Source organism: Ranitomeya variabilis, chromosome 4 (assembly GCF_051348905.1).
Source record: "Ranitomeya variabilis isolate aRanVar5 chromosome 4, aRanVar5.hap1, whole genome shotgun sequence".
Taxonomy (NCBI): Eukaryota; Metazoa; Chordata; class Amphibia; order Anura; family Dendrobatidae; genus Ranitomeya; species Ranitomeya variabilis.
In genome coordinates, this window is record NC_135235.1 from 730,655,558 (window position 1) to 730,673,482 (window position 17,925).

The following is a 17,925-nucleotide window of genomic DNA, read 5'->3' on the forward strand; positions in this document are numbered from 1 at the left end:
TGGTCCATAAGGAGGAAATCCACAACCCAAAGACAACTCCCACAGTCCAACATTCCGGATCCAGGGGAACACATGTAAAGAAAATGGCACTGCAGCTAAAAAATCCATGCACGACATGGCCACGCAGAAGACCCAAGGAAAAAGCCCCCAGGGTAAGTTACCTAATAAATACAAAACACAATTGGATGCACATAAAGATAGATTGAAAGTATATAAAGAGAATTAATAAAAAATAAATAAAAGAATATAAGTATATAAAATGGGACAACCACAATTACAACCCAAATACCCCTAAAAAGGATACCCCAATTTGCACATAGGATTGAACCTGAAATTTAAAGAAACGCTGAAAAACCCAGGCTTTCATTAAGACCCCTGGTTCCTGAGCAATATATCCAACTGCTCTCCACTAGAGTTGAGCGACTTTTACTTTTTTAGGATCGAGTTGGGTTTCGCGAAACCTGACTTCTTCAAAAGTCGGGTCGGGTGAAATCAGCCGATTATTGTGACAAGTCGAGGGGCCGACTGAAACACGAAACCCAATGCAAGTCAATGGGGAATCAAAGTCGGCAGAGAGTGGAGGACAGGAAAACACCTACAGTGCCCATTTTAATGCCAATAATATCAATTCTTATTACTGAAGCTTGTCAATCTTAATTTACTTTATAATAATAGTTAGGCATTGAAAACAGGGGGTCATTTGGCTAAAGTTGTGGGGGGTAGGGCTGGTTCAAGATTTTCGTGGGCCCAGGAAACGCGGAATACGTCACGGCGGTGGAGCAGGGAGAGGTAAGTATTTCAACTTTGCAAGTGCTGTGATCCTGAGCAAGCAGGGGGGGCCCACTAGTTGGCACTGGCAAAGGGCCCCTCATATTACGGCGGTGTGTTGACGGCGGGCGGCGCCTCCCACTTCCAGAGACACTTTTGCGTACTATGAGGGGCCATGTGCCAGTGACGTCGCCAACGAGTATGGGCCCCCCCCCCCCACCTGATGAAGGAACCTGCACTTTCATCTGCACCTTCCTCTTTGTCCCCGTGTAAGGGGGTATAGTATGCGGGAAGGGTAACCTGACTTTCAGCAGGGTCAGATTCTGGCTGTGTAGAGTGCAAGGGGAATGTAGTGGTCTGGGTCAATGTACCAGCAGACTCATCTAGCACTGGCTGGGCAATGGGCAGGATGAGGCGGAAACACAGATATAGGCCCAAATAATAAAGTGGGCTAAATGCAGTTCAAAATTGGTAACAGGACTAAACAGGCGGCATAGCTTTGTTTAATGGAGGACAACTGTAAGGAGTGGCGCAGACAGACACAGGTAGTAGGCCTAAAATAAAAAAGTAGGCTAAATGCAGTTCAAAACTGGTAACAGGAGTAAACTGGCGGCATTGGTTTGTACAGCGGAGGACAACTGTAAGGACTGGCTGACAGTAGGCCAAAATAATAAAGTGAGCTAAATGTCTGCCCAAAAAATGCTCATAAATAAACAGGTGGCATAGCTGAAAGGTGGCAGATGAGGTTTAACAATGATAAATGTAAGGTTATACACATGGGAAGAAGGAATCAATATCACCATTACACACTGAATGGGAAACCACTGGGTAAATCTGACAGGGAGAAGGACTTGGGGATCCTAGTTAATGATAAACTTACCTGGAGCAGCCAGTGCCAGGCAGCAGCTGCCAAGGCAAACAGGATCATGGGGTGCATTAAAAGAGGTCTGGATACACATGATGAGAGCATTATACTGCCTCTGTACAAATCCCTAGTTAGACCGCACATGGAGTACTGTGTCCAGTTTTGGGCACCGGTGCTCAAGAAGGATATAATGGAACTAGAGAGAGTACAAAGGAGGGCAACAAAATTAATAAAGGGGATGGGAGAACTACAATACCCAGATAGATTAGCGAAATTAGGATTATTTAGTCTAGAAAAAAGACGACTGAGGGGCGATCTAATAACCATGTATAAGTATATAAGGGGACAATACAAATATCTCGCTGAGGATCTGTTTATACCAAGGAAGGTGACGGGCACAAGGGGGCATTCTTTGCGTCTGGAGGAGAGAAGGTTTTTCCACCAGAATAGAAGAGGATTCTTTACTGTTAGGGCAGTGAGAATCTGGAATTGCTTGCCTGAGGAGGTGGTGATGGCGAACTCAGTTGAGGGTTTCAAGAGAGGCCTGGATGTCTTCCTGGAGCAGAACAATATTGTATCATACAATTATTAGGTTCTGTAGAAGGATGTAGATCTGGGGATTTATTATGATGGAATATAGGCTGAACTGGATGGACAAATGTCTTTTTTCGGCCTTACTATGTAACTATGTATAGCTAGGTACAGGGGTGGGCTCCTCTGCTGAGTAGCAGACAGTGGTAGTTGGCGCAAAGTATTAACTGGTCTATATGGAGGTCAGGGCCCCTGTATATTTTTACTATTACCTGTCATTTCAACAAATTTGTATTGGCAGTGCCATTGAAGGATTTAACAGCACAGACTACAGTGTTGGAGCAGGGAGAGGTAAGTATTGCAAGTGGTAGAGCACTGTTCGACCTGGGGGGGAACACTGTCTCGTGGGCGGCGGTTCTGGCACAGGGCCCCTCATATTACAACGGTGTGTCTGACGTTGGTTGTGCACAACCACCGTCAGACACTTCATTGTTCTATGAGGGACCCTGTGTCAGTGCCGTCGCCCAAGAATGGGCACACCCACCTGTCCAGGCAAACGGCACTCGCACGGGTGCTTGCGCCAGGTGGTGACCACGGCCCTGTGGGGGGAGTCAGCCCATTTAGGGAGGTAAAAAAATGGCCTATGGTGGACATTCAGCAGCTGCAAATGGAGGAACTGGAGCAGTCAGTAAGAGGAGGCCAAAAGCAAGACATTTTTCAGACAAGCTACGTGTCAGCAGGGGAAGGTGGGGCAAAATATTTTGAAATCCATGATTGGTTCATTTTAATGAAGGTTAGATCATAAACATTTTGGGTAGCCAGAAGAGTCCTTTTTTCGGTCAGTATTGAACCAGCAGCACTGAATACTCTTTCTGATCGCACACTAGCAGCAGGGCAAGCAAGCTCCTGCAATGCATATTCTGCCAATTCAGGCCAGGTGTCTATTTTAGATGCCCAGTAATCAAAGGGGAATGACTTGTGAGGGAGAACATCGATAAGGGAGGAAAAATAGTTCGTAACCATACTGGACAAATGCTGTCTCCTGTCACTTTGAATCGATGCAGCAGTACCTGTCGTGTCTGCGGTTATTGCAAAATCACTCCACAACCTGGTCATAAAACCGCTCTGTCCAACGCCACTTCTGATTTGTGCACCTCTAACACCTCTGCCATGTTGCCCCCTGCAGCTCGTGTGAGAACCATCATCGCCGCTGTGTGCCTGAACCAAACGGTCTACAAGAGTTGCTTGTTTGGTAGCCAGTATTTGCTCAAGGTTCTCATGTGGCATGATATTTTGTAATTTTCCTTTATATCGTGGATCCAGGAGGCAGGCCAACCAGTAATCGTCATCGGTCATCATTTAATAATGTGGGGTCCCTTTTTAGGATACGCAAGGCATACTCAGCCATGTGGGCCAATGTTCCAGGTGTCAATTCACTGCTTGTGCTGGGTTGAGGTGCACTTTCTTGCAAATCAACATCACTTGTCTCCCGCAAAAACCCTGTACCTGACCTTGCAACGCCACCAGTTTCTATTGCCCCCTGAGAAGCATCCTCCTCCCATACATATTCATCCCCATCATCCTCCTCCTTCTCTTCATCCACCACCACGTCCAGCAGAGTTCCCTGAGCAGACAATGGCTGACTGTCATCAAGGCTTCCCTCCTCCTCAGCTGCAGACGCCTGCTCCTTAATGTGCATAAAACTTTGCATCAGCAGACGCATTAGTGGGATGCTCATGCTTATGATGGCGTCGTCTGCACTTACCAGCCGTGTGCGTTCCTCAAAACACTGAAGGACTTGACAGAGGTCTTGTAGCTTCGACCACTGCACACCTGACAACTACATGTCTGAAATACAACTGCCTGCCCATGTATGTGTATCCTCCCACAAATACATTACAGGACGCCTCTGTTCGCACAGCCTCTGAAGCATGTGCAGTGTGGAGTTCCATCTTGTTGCAACGTCGATCATTAGGCGGTGCTGGGGAAGCTTCAACGATCGCTGATGGTTCTGCATACGGCTGGAGTGTACGGGCGAACGGCGGATGTGCGAGCAAAGTCTTCGCACCTTCAGGAGCTGGGCTGGTAACCCCGGATAATTTTTCAGGAAGCACTGCACCACCAGGTTCAAGGTGTGAGCCAGGCAAGGTATGTTTCAGTTCTGAAAGGGCTATGGCAGCCATAAAATTCCTTCAGTTATCACTGACTACCTTGCCTGCCTCAAGATGTACACTGCCCAGCCATGAATGAGTTTCTTGCTGCAAGAACTCGTCCAGAACTTCCGCGGTGTGTATGTCGCCCAAACACTTCATTTCCAACACAGCCTGCTGACGCTTACCACTAGCTGTTCCATAATGGGACACCTCGTGTGCAACACTGGCAGCTGCGGATGGAGTGGTCGTGCGACTGCGCTCTGTGGAAGAGCTTTCGCTTCTGCTGGAGGAGGAGGATCGAATGCCTACTGCCAACTGTTTCCTAGACCGTGGGCTAGGCAGAACTGTCCCACTATGGCTGTCCCCTGCATCCACCACATTAACCCAGTGTGCCGTGATGGACACGTAACGTCCCTGGCCATGCCTACTGGTCCATGCATCTGTTGCGAGGTGCCCCTTTCTACTGACTGATTGCCTCAGTGCATGGACAATGCGGTCTTTGACATGCTGGTGGAGTGATGGGATGGCTTTTCTCGCAAAGAAGTGTCGACTGGGTAGGTCATAGCGTGGTACTGCGTAGGCCATCAGGGCTTTGAAAGCTTTGCTTTCAATCAACCGGTAGGGCATCATCTCTAACGAGATTAGTCTAGCAATGTGGGCGTTCAAACCCTGTGTACGCGGATGAGAGGATGAGTAGTTTCTTTTCCTAACGAGAGTCTCTTGTAGGGTGAGCCGGATTGGAGAGGCGCATATGGTGGAACTAGCGGTGGTGGTGGTGGTGGACATGGCGAATTGAGAGACGGTTGGTGATGGTATTCTCGATGTTGGCCTACATACAGTGTTTCCTACCAATAACCTTGTGATTTCCTGACTGCTTTGGCCTTGTGACGATACCTCCACATTTGCTGCTGGTGGTGTCCTAACCGGTGGGTTTACAGCGAGGGAAGCAATGTAGTGTTGCTGACTACCTTCATTCTGAGCAGGTGCACCAACGGTACGGGACGTTTGGTAGTTAGTCCAGGCTTGCAAGTGCATGCTGGTTAAATGTCTACGCATGCACATTGTATTTAAATTTTGGAGATTCTTCCCTCTGCTAAAGGTCTTTGAGCATTTCTTACAGATAACTTTTGACTGATCATTCGGATCTTGGTTAAAAAATTGCCACACTGCACTCATCCTACTATGGATAACATTTTCAGGCATTGCACGCTGTGCTACTTTCACCGGATGGCCACGCTGTCCTAAAACTGTTTTTGTTTTTGACAAATGTTTTTGGCTTGCCAGATGAAAGCTGTTGCGATGTAGATGGCTGCTGCGGATCATCCTCCTCCGCTTCTGAGCTACTGGCAGCGGCACATTCTTCCCCCATTGGCTGCCAATCTGGGTCATCTATCACCTCCTCTTCAATGTCATGTGCACCTTTCTCTGTGTCACAGTGTAAGGTGCTATAGCGTTCGGGACGGGGCACCATAGTTTCATCAGGGTCAGATTCTGGCTCAGTACACTGCGAGGGTCATGTAGTGATCTGAGTCGATGGAACAGCATAATATTCTAGCTGTGGCTGTGCATCAGTGCACTCCATGTCCGATTCATCTTGTAATGGGCTGTTAACAATTTCCCTTTCTAATGCTACGTTCACACTAGCGTTGTGCGGCGCAGCCGCGGCGATGCATGCGTTATGCGCCCCTATATTTAACATGGGGGGCGTATGGACATGTGTTGTCTTGCGTTTTGTGATGCGTGCGTCAATATGGCGCAACTGTCAGGGCGCAGAGGATGCTGCATGATGCAGTTTTTTTCTGCGCCAAAAATCATGCAAAAAATGAACGCATGCGTCACAAAACGCTGCGTTGTGCATGCGTTGTGCGTTGCGTCGCTGACGCTGCGCCGCACAACGCAAATGTGAACGTAGCATTACCCAGGCACGGTATGTGTAAAGAGCTCCATGGAGTAACCTGTAGTGTCGCCTGACGCATCCTTCATTTTTGGTTTGGGTGAAGGACACAAGGAAGCGACTTGTTCCTGACTGGGAGCATCCACTGACGACTCACTGCTTTTATATTTGGAACTTCTGAAGAGGAGGCGAAAGAGCTAGAGGCTGAGTCAGCAAGGAAAGCCAAAACTTTTTCCTGCTGCTCCGGCTTTAACAGCGGTTTTCCTACTCCCAGATAAGGGAGCCTTCGAGGCCTTGTGTAGCCAGAAGATGGTGCTGGCTCAACAACTCGAGCCTTAGGTGCTATTTTGCTTTTCCCACCACCACCATCATCATTACCAGCTGGCAACGACCGCCCACAGCCTCTTCCACCAGACTTCCTCATTTTTGGGAAAATGTAACCAAAATAACTACCGTTATATGGTACTGTAAAACAAGGTAAAAGGTGTATCTAAACTTGTTGAGAATTTAAATCTCCATTTTTGGGTGGCGAGACTGCAGCCAAACTCTGGCCCAGTGCATTACAGTACACAATGTAAGTGGCAGAACGTGGCTGGAAGATATACGACAAACAGAACTGACGTAGATCCACTTAGTGGTAATTTAAATCTCCCTTTTTTGGGGGGGAGACTGCCCCCAAACTCAGGCCTAGTGTATTACACTACACAATGGAAGTGGCAGAACGTGGCTGGCAGATATATCAAAAAATACAAGGACTGTACTACAATTTCATTCTCCCTACAATGATCTCAGGACAAGAATGGCAACCAGCAATAAAAAGGACTGCTGCACACAAGTGGGGACAAATAAACAAGATAACTGTGCGGAAAGGAGCAACAGGATTTTTGCTTTTAAAAAAAGCAGCGGCGTACAAACAGCAATGCAGCTCTCTGGGAGCCTTATAAGGCAGCCTAATAAGCTACAGAGCTGATTCACAAAAATCTAGCCTCCACTGTCCCTGCAAAGAAAAGGTGGTGTTGGACAGTGGAAATCGCTACAGCACAAGCGGTTTGGGGGTTAATGTTCCCTCCCTAACTATATCCCTGCTTCTGACGAAGCTGCAGCAACCTCTCCCTATGCTCAGATCGGCAGAAGTAAGATGGTGGTCGGCGTGCACGCCCCTTTATAGCCCCTGTGACGCCACAGAAAGCAAGCCAATTACTGTCATGATCTTCTCTAAGATGGTGGGGACCGAGACCTACGTCATCACGCTGCCCACATTCTGCGTCCTCCTTCATTGGCTGAGAAATGGCGCTGAACACGTCATACGAAACGCGACTTTGGCGCGAAGATCGCCAACCTCATGGCCGATCCTACACAAGGATCTGGTCGGGTTTCATGAAGCCCGACTTTGCCGAAAGTCGGCGATTTTTGAATGTGTCCGATCCGTTTCGCTCAACCTTACTCTCCACTTGTGACAGAGTCCTGGTCATGTCACCACCACGTGAGCCTAAATCCACCTGATCAATAGCTTTGACCACAAGGCCTCTGGAGTTACAACCAGGTGAGCTTTAAAATGTCTGGGGAGGGACTTTAAGGCTGAATCATCATCACTAGTTTTAGCCTTCTCCATGTCCCTGACATGCTCACGTGTCCTTACCTTTAATTCCCTGGTGGTCATGCCGATGTAAACTTTTTTGCATGGACATTGTGCGTGGTATATAACACCTTGTGAAGTACAGCTCAGATGTTTTCTTGTGGTGTATGACCGAGATCCATCATGCTTTGTGAACGTCCCTGATTTTACATGACTGAGACAGCCCTTACAAAGGCCGCAGGGAAAGAAGGCTGGCGATCCGGGATGCCTACCAACCCTCTGGGGCTCATAATGACTATGGACTAGTATGTCCCAAAGATTTGCCGATCTCCTGGCCGCAAAGGATGGTTCAGAAGGTAGAATGCATCGTAAGGTAGGGTCAACCAATAACACCTCCCAATGTTTGCGAATGATAGACTTGAAATTGATCCACTGATGACTGTAAGTGGAGATGAATCGTACCTCATTCGGGGCGTCCTGTTTTGCCGGTGTTGGTGGGCTATAGAGAAGTTGGTTACGTGTAATTTTTTTCTGCTCTAAAGTAGACTCTTTTTATAGATCTTTTGCCGTATCCTCTGTTAATTAATCTTTGTGTGAGGTCCGTAGCCTGTTTTTTGTACTTCTCCATATTGTAAGATATTCTTTTTACATGGAGGAATTGTCCTATCAGGATCCCTCGAACTGTAGATATAGGATGAGCAGAATCAGTTGACAGTAAAGCGTTCATGGCTGTAAGCTTCTTTAAAAACATCCTTTTCAAGGTGGCCATCGGGTCCTACTGTTAACTTGATATCTAGAAAGTCAGTCTCTCTATCAAATTTGAACGTCCAATCTGATGTTACGATTGGTATTGTTAACCCCAAGGGTGGTTTGCACGTTAATGACCGGGTTAATTTTTACAACTCTGACCACTGTCTCTTTATGAGGTTATAACTCTGGAACGCTTCAACGGATCCTGATGATTCTGACATATTGTAATTCATGATAGTGATACAACCAACAAAACCAATTATTTACAGGGGAGTATATGACTAAACCAACTGAAAAGAGACCAAATCCTACCCCTAAAATCATCAATCTTTATTAATAATTACATATAATACCAAAAATATATATAAAGTGAGATAAAAAGTACATCCCTATAGGGATCCCCCCAAGGATAGGGATAAAGTTAATTTCAAAAGGTACCCTCTATGGAGTTTTTTATGATGCCAGAAAAACCAAATAGAAAAAACCAAATAGAAAAAAACAAGTAGAAAAAATGAAAAAAATATGTAAAGCAATAATAAAAAATTATCAAAATATGAAACAATCAAAAAAAACAAAAATAAGGCTAATGCCTTTCTGGATACACAATGCCTCAACTAGCCCTAATTGGCCCTGGAATCTGTTATCCTTCCTGACAGCGGAGGTTGGCACCCTGTATACGATATGGCGCCCCCACTCAACGACGGCTGTCCCTCCTATCCCTGGGTTATCACTAATAGTCACAGACAAAAGACATACACATATGGATCAAGTTAGATCCATGAAAACACAATGTGAAAAACACAATGAATATCCCTCTATATATGTTCCTTGCTATGTACTCCCACCACTATAGTAGCTCTGGAGACTAAAGCCTATAGTGTCCACCATGGGCTATAACTTGGTGTCACCATCTAATAATGTGCCTTTTGCTAAATTAACTCAAGGCTGCCTTTCTAGATAATATAGGTAGCTATATAAGTTGTATTGATGCTGATTTTTCTACCCATATATTCTATCTCCATAGATATATGACTGCAATAGTCTAGATCCCCTTAGTAGGCCAATCAAATGTGTACATATATCTCCATATGGGCAAAGGAACATAAATAAAGTGATAATAAATTCATGATAGTGGTAACATTTATTTGATATTACCTGCGTTTACTTGTGAAAAAATGGAAATATGGCAAATTTAGAAAATTTCGCAATTTTCCAAATTTGGATTTTTAAGCCCTTAAATCACAGAGATGTCACACAAAATACTTAATAAGTAACATTTCTCATATGTCTACTTTACATCAGCACAATTTTGGAACCAAAATTTTTTTTTTTAAGGAGTCATAAGGGTTAAAAGTTGACCAGCAATTTCTCATTTTTGCAACACCATTTTTTTTTTTTTTTTAATTTCTTTTTAGGGACCACATCACATTTGAAGTCACTTTGATGGGTCTATATGATAGAAAATACCCAAGTGTGACACCATTCTAAAAACTGCACCCCTCAAGGTACTCAAAACCACATTCAAGAAGTTTATTAACCCTTCAGGTGTTTTCACAGGAATTTTTGGAATGTTTAAAAAAAAAAAATGAACATTTAACTTTGTCACAAAAAATTTACTTCAGCTCAAATTTATTTTATTTTACCAAGGGTAACAGGAGAAATTGGGCCCCAAAAGTTGTTATCCAATTTGTCCTGAGTACACTGATACCCCACATGTGGGGTTAAACCACTTTGGGCGCATGGCAGAGCTCGGAAGGGAAGGAGCGCCATTTGACTTTTCAATGCAAAATTGACTGGAATTGAGATGGGATGACATGTCGCATTTGGAGAGCCCCTGATGTGCCTAAACATTGAAACCCCCCACAAGTGACACCATTTTGCAAAGAAGACCCCCCAAGGAACTTAACTAGATGTGTTGTGAAAACTTTGAAGCGTTTCACTACAGTTTATAAAATTCCCACAAATTATTTTTAAGCCCCCACTTTTGTATTTTCCCAAGGGTAACAGGAGAAATTGTACCCCAACAGTTGTTGTGCTATTTGTCCTGAGTACGCTGATACCCCCATATGTGGGGGGGGGACCTCCGTTTGGGTGCATGGCAGAGCTTGGAAGGGAAGGCGCGCCGTTTGGAATGCAGGCTTAGATGGATTGGTCTGCAGGCGTCACGTTGCATTTGCAGAGCCCCTGATGTATCTAAACAGTAGAAACCCCCCACAAGTGACCCCATATTGGAAACTGGACCCCCCAAGGAACTTATCTAGATGTGTTGTGAGAACTTTGAACCCCCAAGTGTTTCACTACAGTTTATAGCGCAGAGCTGTGAAAATAAACATTCTTTTTTTTTTTTCCCACAAAAATTCTTTTTAAGCCCCCGGTTTTGTATTTTCCCAAGGGTATCAGGAGAAATTGGACATCAAAAGTTGTTGTCCAATTTGTCCTGAGTTCGCTGATACCCCATATGTTGGGGTAAACCCCTGTGTTTGGGCGCACGGGAGAGCTCGGAAGGGAAGGAGCACTGTTTTACTTTTTCAACGCAGAATTGGCTGAAATTGAGATCGGACGCCATGTCGCAATTGGAGAGCCCCTGATGTGCCTAAACAGTGGAAACCCCCCAATTCTAACTGAAACCCTAACCCAAACACACCCCTGACTGTAATCCCAACCGTAAATGTAATCCAAACCCTTACTTTAGCCTCAACCCTAACTTTAGCCCCAACCCTAGCCCTAACCCTAATGGGAAAATGGAAATAAATACATACTTTAAAATGTTATTATTTTTCCCTAACGAAGGGGGGTTTGATGTACTTTTATAGCTTTTTTTTTTTTTTTTTTTTTTTTTTTTTGCGGATTTTTGATTGGCAGCCGTCACACACTAAAAGACGCTTTTCATTGCAAAAAATAGTTTTTGCGTCTCCACGTTTTGAGAGCTGTAATTTTTCCATATTTTGGTTGTCATGTGAGCTCTTGTTTTTTGGCGGACGAGTTGATGTTTTTATTAGTACCATTGGTATATCGGACACGTGACTTTTTTTTTATTGCTTTTTATTCCGATTTGTGAGGGTAGAATGAATAAAAACCAGCTATTCATGAATTTCTTTTGGGGGGGCGCTTATACCGTTCCACGTTTGGTAAAGTTGATAAAGTAGTTTTTTACTTCTTGGGTCAGTACGATTAAAGCAATACCTCATTTATATCATTTATTAATGTTTTGGACCTTTTAGACAATAAAAGCTATTTTATATAAAAAATAGTTTTTGCATTGCTTTATTCTGAGGACTATAACTTTATTTTTCATTGATGATGCTGTATGGCGGCTCGTTTTTTTGCGGGACAAGATGTTTTCAGTGGTACCATGGTTATTTATATCCGTCTTTTTGATCTCGTGTTATTACACTCTTTGTTTGGCGGTATTATAATAAAGCGTCATTTTTTGCCTCGTGGTTTTTTTTTTACGGTGTTCACTGAAGGGATTAACTAGTGGGACATGTTGTGAACTCTATTTCTGGGCTCCCTCTTGTGGTCACAAGTGGTACTGTGTGAGTGCTGTCTTTCTGCAGGTTTGTGACTGGCATCAGCTGTCTCGTTATATGTGGGCTGGTTTCCTATTTAAGCTCACTTGGACTCTCAGTCCATGCCTGCTGGCAATGTATTCAGTGCTATTCTGATTCCTTCTGACTACCTTGCTACCAGTCTCTTCAAGAGAAGCTAAGTTTCCGTTTTGTTCATTTTTTGATCATCAGTGTTCAATATGTTTCTTGTCCAGCTTGCTAATATGTGATTTCCCTGCTTGCTGGTAGCTCTAGGGGGCTGAGTTTCTCCCCCCACACCGTTAGTTGGTGTGGGGGTTCTTGAATTCTCAGCGTGGATATTTTGGTAGGGTTTTCCACTGACCGCACAGTTCGCTATCTGTCTTCTGCTATTTAGTATTAGCGGGCCTCATTTGCTGAATCTGTTTTCATTCCTATGTGTGTCTTTTCTCCTTACCTCACCGTTATTATTTGTTGGGGGCTTCCTATATCTTTGGGGTTATTTCTCTTGAGGCAAGTGAGGTCTTGCTTTCTCTTTAGGGGTAGTCAGTTTCTCAGGCTGCGTCGAGACGTCCAGGCTTTTAGGCACGTTCACCGGCTACCTTTAGTGTGTGGATAGGATCAGGGTTGCGGTCAGTCCAGTTACCACCTCCCTAGAGCTTGTTCGTTGTTTAGTAACTTAGCTAGTATTTCCTGTGATCCTCAGCCACTGGGATCATAACAGGGACAGTTTTATAGGTCGGGTTGTTACGGACGTGGCTATACTAAATGTGTACTTTTATTGTTTTTTTATTTAGGTAAAGAAATGTATTTATTGGAACTTTTTTTTTTTTTTCTCCTTATTTAGGATTTTTTTTTTGTTCTGTCACCGCTGTGCACTGTGTCAGATCACCGATCACACAGGCACAGCAGGGAGGCTTCCCGGCGCCTGCTCTGAGCAGACGCTTGGAAGCCACCTCCCTGCAGGACCCGGAAGGCCCCTGCGGGCATTTTTGATCTGGGCCTGAAGGGAGGAGGAGGTAGGAGACCCCTGGAGCAACGTGATCACATCGCGTTGCTCCGAGGGTCTCAGGAAAGCACGCAGAGAGCCCCCTCCCTGCTCGATGCTTCCCTGTGCCGCTGGAATACTGCGATCATCTTTGATCATCTTTGATCGCAGTGTGCTGGGGGTTAATGTGCCAGGAGCGGTCCGTGGCCGCTCCTGGCACATAGTGCCGGATGTCAGCTGCGATAGTCGGCTGACACTCGGCCACGTTCCCCCCGTGAGCACGCCTGATCGATGATGACGTACTATCCCGTCGGTGGTCATCCGGGCCCTTACCACCTCGACAGGATAGTACATCATATGTCAGAAAGGGGTTAAGCTATTTGAATCAGATTTTCTAGTCCTGTCGGGGTGCCTTCTCAGAGGAAGAGGACGTCCTCAATGTACCTCATCCAGTTGTGGACATGGTCCATCTCCTGGACGAGGTCAATATGAAAGACTTCCCTCTCCCTCTTTTTTTTTTTTTTCCCCCAAAAATAGGTTGGCATACAATGGGGCACAGGAGGCACCCATCGCAGTGCCTTGAATTTGCAAAAAATTCTGACCTTTGAAGATGAAGGTGTTATGAGTTAACAAAAATTCCAAAAGGATCAAAATAAAATCGGAGAGTGCTATCCAGAAAGCTGGAACTAAGGAACAGATGTACCACCTCCAGACCATTCTCATGGCGGATGGAGGTATATAGAGATTCAACATCCGCCGTGATAATAATCGTTAATTCTTGAGGATAATACTGGTCCAAACTTTGAAGGGCGGATGTTGTCTCTTATATATGATGGCAAATTGGCAACTAATGGTTTTAAAAAATAATCCACCAAATCAGAGTTTAGTTTGCATGGTCCATTTATACCTGAAACAATCGGGAGGGTCCAATGAGTTCTTGTGTATTTTCGGGATGAGCTAAAAGGTGGGGAGCCTAGGATGATCACTCCGGATACGGTCCAAAAGTTTTTTTTGGAAATAATGCCTTCAGCAAACGCTTTTTCCATTATTTCAGAGCCTGAAAGGAAGATGATAGGGGATTGAATGTAAGTTTACGGTAGCAGAGTGGATCATTTAACAGAATATTCGCTTGTCGTTCATACTGGTCCCTGGGCCAGATGACAAGGTTGCCACCCTTGTCAGCTGGTTTAAAAATAACATCATTCCATGTCTTCAACTCAGTGATGGCCTGTTGTTCCTCTTTAGTAAGATTAGAGGGACCCTTTTGATCTTAAGCTAGATTTTCAGTATCCTGGGACACCAATTTGGTGAAGATATCCACCGCAGGGCAGAGGCCTAAAGCCGGAAATTTCTTGATTTGGTAAATGTTGAGGAATGGTACTTGCCTGCAGAGGGATGTTTTGCTCTTCCAAGGAAAACAAAATCTCCAGGGCCTTCCTTTCTTCAACAGTAGGGAAAGAATCGGGTTCCAATCTTTGTGTGAAACTTTGAGGATTAGTTTTCTAGCGAAGAGGTGAATGTCTTTTACTGATGTAAACACATCTAAATTACGTGAAGGGGAAAAGGTTAATCCACGCTGCAATACCTTGAGTTGAACAGAAGTCAAAATATGGTTTGATAGATTAACAACCTGATTTTGATCTTTATTCCTTCGTCCCCTCTGCGCCTTGTTAAACATTTCAGGGAACTTTTTCCTCCGATCCCCACTCCTAAGGTGGAAATCGCAGGACGGCTCAAAATCACTGGTAGAAGCAGTACTTCCCAGACCAAATACACTAGAAGCCTCAGATTCAGCCCTAGTACTAGGGACCTGAGTTGTTTTTGCTCGACTGTTGCCAACTGTAGATTTTAATACTGTCAAAGTCAGCAACATCACTTTGATATTTGTGCACTTTATCTTGACTAACCTTATTCTCCCATCTTGTAATATCTGTTTCCAGATCTTTAGACCATTTAGTAAACTGGTCAGTGGGTAGGTCTTTAAACAAAGTTGTATAGAGTGTGTCAAGTTCATTGTCAGTCTCATGTAAAGATGAAGTATTCTTATTTATCAATATTTGTATACATTCAAATGAACACTTAGCTTCACTTAAGCTACCACTTAAATCCAAAAGTCATTGCTCCCTGCTGATTCTCCTCTATCTCTCTCTGCCACATTTGACACTGTGGATCACCAGCTCCTCCTCACTATGCTCCGCTCTATAGGCCTCAAGGACACAGCCCTCTCCTGGTTCTCCTCCTACCTCTCTGACTGCTCCTTCATTGTATCTTTTGCCGACTCCTCTTCCTCTCCTCTTCCCCTTACTATGGGGGTTCCGCAGGGCTCAGTCCTAGGCCCCCTCCTCTTCTCTCTATACATGGCCCCTATTGGACAAACAATCAGCAGATTTGGGTTCCAGTATCATCTTTATGCTGACGACACTCAATTATACACTTCTTCCCCTGACATCACCCCTACCCTAATTCAAAATACCAAGGATTGTCTGTCTGCTGTTTCTAACATCATGTCCTCCCTCTATCTGAACCTAAATGTCTCCAAAACGGAACTTCTTGTGTTTCTCCCCTCTACTAACCTCACTCTACCTAACAACGAAATAACCCAGGAGTGTTCAACCATAACTCCCAAGCAGCATTCCCGCTGTCTTGGGGTCATATTCGACACCAAACTTTCCTTTACTCCCTATATCCGATCACTCACTTGATCTTGTCACTTGCATCTTAAAAACATCTCCAGAATCTGACCTTTTCTCACCTTTGAAACCGCTAAGACTCTTACTGTCACTCTTATTCATTCTCGTCTAAACTACTGCAACTCTCTTCTGATCAGTCTCATTCTCACCAAACTTTCTCCTCTCCAATCCATCTTGAATGCGGCAGCCAGGGTCATATTTCTGTCCAGCTGCTTCACCTATGCCTCCATCTCGTGCCAGTCATTGCACTGGCTACCCATTCGCTACAGTGTCCAATATAAACTCCTCTCTCTCACCCTCAAAGCTCTCCACAGTTCTGCACCGCCTTATATCTCCTCTATCATCTTTGTCTATTGCCCTACACGTGCCCTCCATTCTATAAATGACTGAAGACTAATGGAGCGCCCCCATGTAAGGGCAATGGGGAACTCGGTACCGGGTCCTTCAGTACTCGATGGGGATGTCACAGTGGCCCGACCCAGCCCGTGGCCCTATGAGGGGCGTCCAATAAAAGGCAGAGTTCATACAGAATGGTAGTGTTTGTGACGCCACCTGTGGTATTCGATCAGGGTGACCGACGCTGCTTAGGGGTCCGCTGGGGTGATGTTATGGCAGCTAGATGGTATACCTTCCCACAGGTGAAGTGTATCCCCCCCAGGGCTTCCCAGAAATGTAGATAGTGATGGTGGATGAAGTAAGGCGCAGTGAATAACGAGGACACAAGGGTGCAGTCTCTTTACCTTTTACTGAAGACTTCAGCATCCACAGTCCAGAGCACCGGATCACAGGCCGGTTCGATGGCAAATCCAGAGTCCCCTTATCCAGGTGGAAATCAGTAGCCTTCCTACTAGCGCCTGTGTGTTGTAGTACCTCCCTGCTGAGCAACTCGGTAAGGTCCTCACAACTGTTGTAGATGTTCTAGATGTTATTTCTTCCTCTCCGTCCCCCAGATGGTGTGGATAGGACAAACCCGTATGACTGATGGCCTGAGGCTTGTTTATAGGGACCCTAGAGACGCCCCGACCCCCACAAGTTGCCACCGTGTCTTCTTAGGTTTTAAGGTCGGGCAGCCAACTTGGAATTGACTGTCCTGCCGGTCTCTGAAGTAAAGCGTAGAGACTATTAATCCCTCGGTGTTCCGGCTACGCGCCTCAGAAGGAGGCAGCCTATTGCAGGGCAGAACTCCTTCTGGTGTTATCTCCTTGTGCTGTGACTTCGTGTTTCACTCTCTACAACACAATTCCTTTTCTTGTCCTTTCTTAGGATGCTGCCGCACGTGGGGCAGGCGCAGCTCCGTGTCTTTCTGTCTTGCTAGGCCTCTGCCAGGATCCCACACCTGACAGGGACCCTCTGTCTGCAGCTCCGATGTTCCTCCTATCCCCCTGTCTCCTTGACAGGTGTTGCCTGGGCCAACCCCAGTCAGCTCCTCTCTCACAGGATGCTTCCTGGGTGAAGCCCAGCCAGCTTCTGACTAACTTTCTATCCAGCCCACCAGTTTTACCCTAATGTGAGGAGTGCCCTCGTAGATAGGAGCAAGGCTCCCCCTGGTGGTCTGGAGTGTGAAGTGTGGTGTGATGTTTGTGATACCTGGCAAGGTGAACTCCTTTAGTGCCATCAGACGTAATATCACTCCCCCTGGTGGAAGAACGACATTACTTCAATGACCAGGACTCTGGGGCGCTGCACTAATATCCCCCGTACTCCGAACCTCGCACCTCCATCTCCAAGACTTCTCTCGTGCTGCGCCAGCTCTCTGGAGTGCACTTTCCCAGACGATCAGACTGATACCTAGCCCCGACCTATTCAAGCACGCTTTGAAACCCATCTCTTCAAACAAGCCTACCACATCAACTACTCAGTAATCTAACTTTGCCTTGTTCCCTCCTTCCAAATATTATTCTGAATCTGCACCTTACTTTTCCTATCGCCACGACAGCACCCACAACGAGAGAGAGGGGATCCGCCCACCTTCCGGACAGGAACCTACAGGTTAAAAAAGGGCGGCCCCCCTCGCCCTCCAGTTTGGGTTCCTGTCCGGACGGCGGGAGCCTACAGTTTAGCTTACCCAGGTCCGCCAAGCCTCTGTGCGGTGTCCGGGTGAGAACGGCAGAGTCGGGGGCCTGGAAGCAGCGTCGGGGTAGGTTCTGTTTTAAGCCTCCCCCCTCGTCTGGCAAGGACCGGCT

At 45.7% G+C, this 17,925-nt stretch overlaps 1 protein-coding gene across 5 annotated transcripts in view; it reads left to right on the plus strand.

The window, feature by feature from the left end:
• Positions 1 to 17,925, plus strand: part of LOC143767968 (uncharacterized) — a 45,602-nt gene that overhangs the window by 16,559 nt on the left and 11,118 nt on the right. For all 5 annotated transcript variants that reach the window (XM_077256550.1, XM_077256549.1, XM_077256551.1 and 2 more), the window contains one exon: positions 12 to 152. In XM_077256550.1, coding sequence (XP_077112665.1) covers positions 12 to 152 — 141 coding nt within the window. The remainder of the gene's footprint in view (positions 1 to 11; positions 153 to 17,925) is intronic.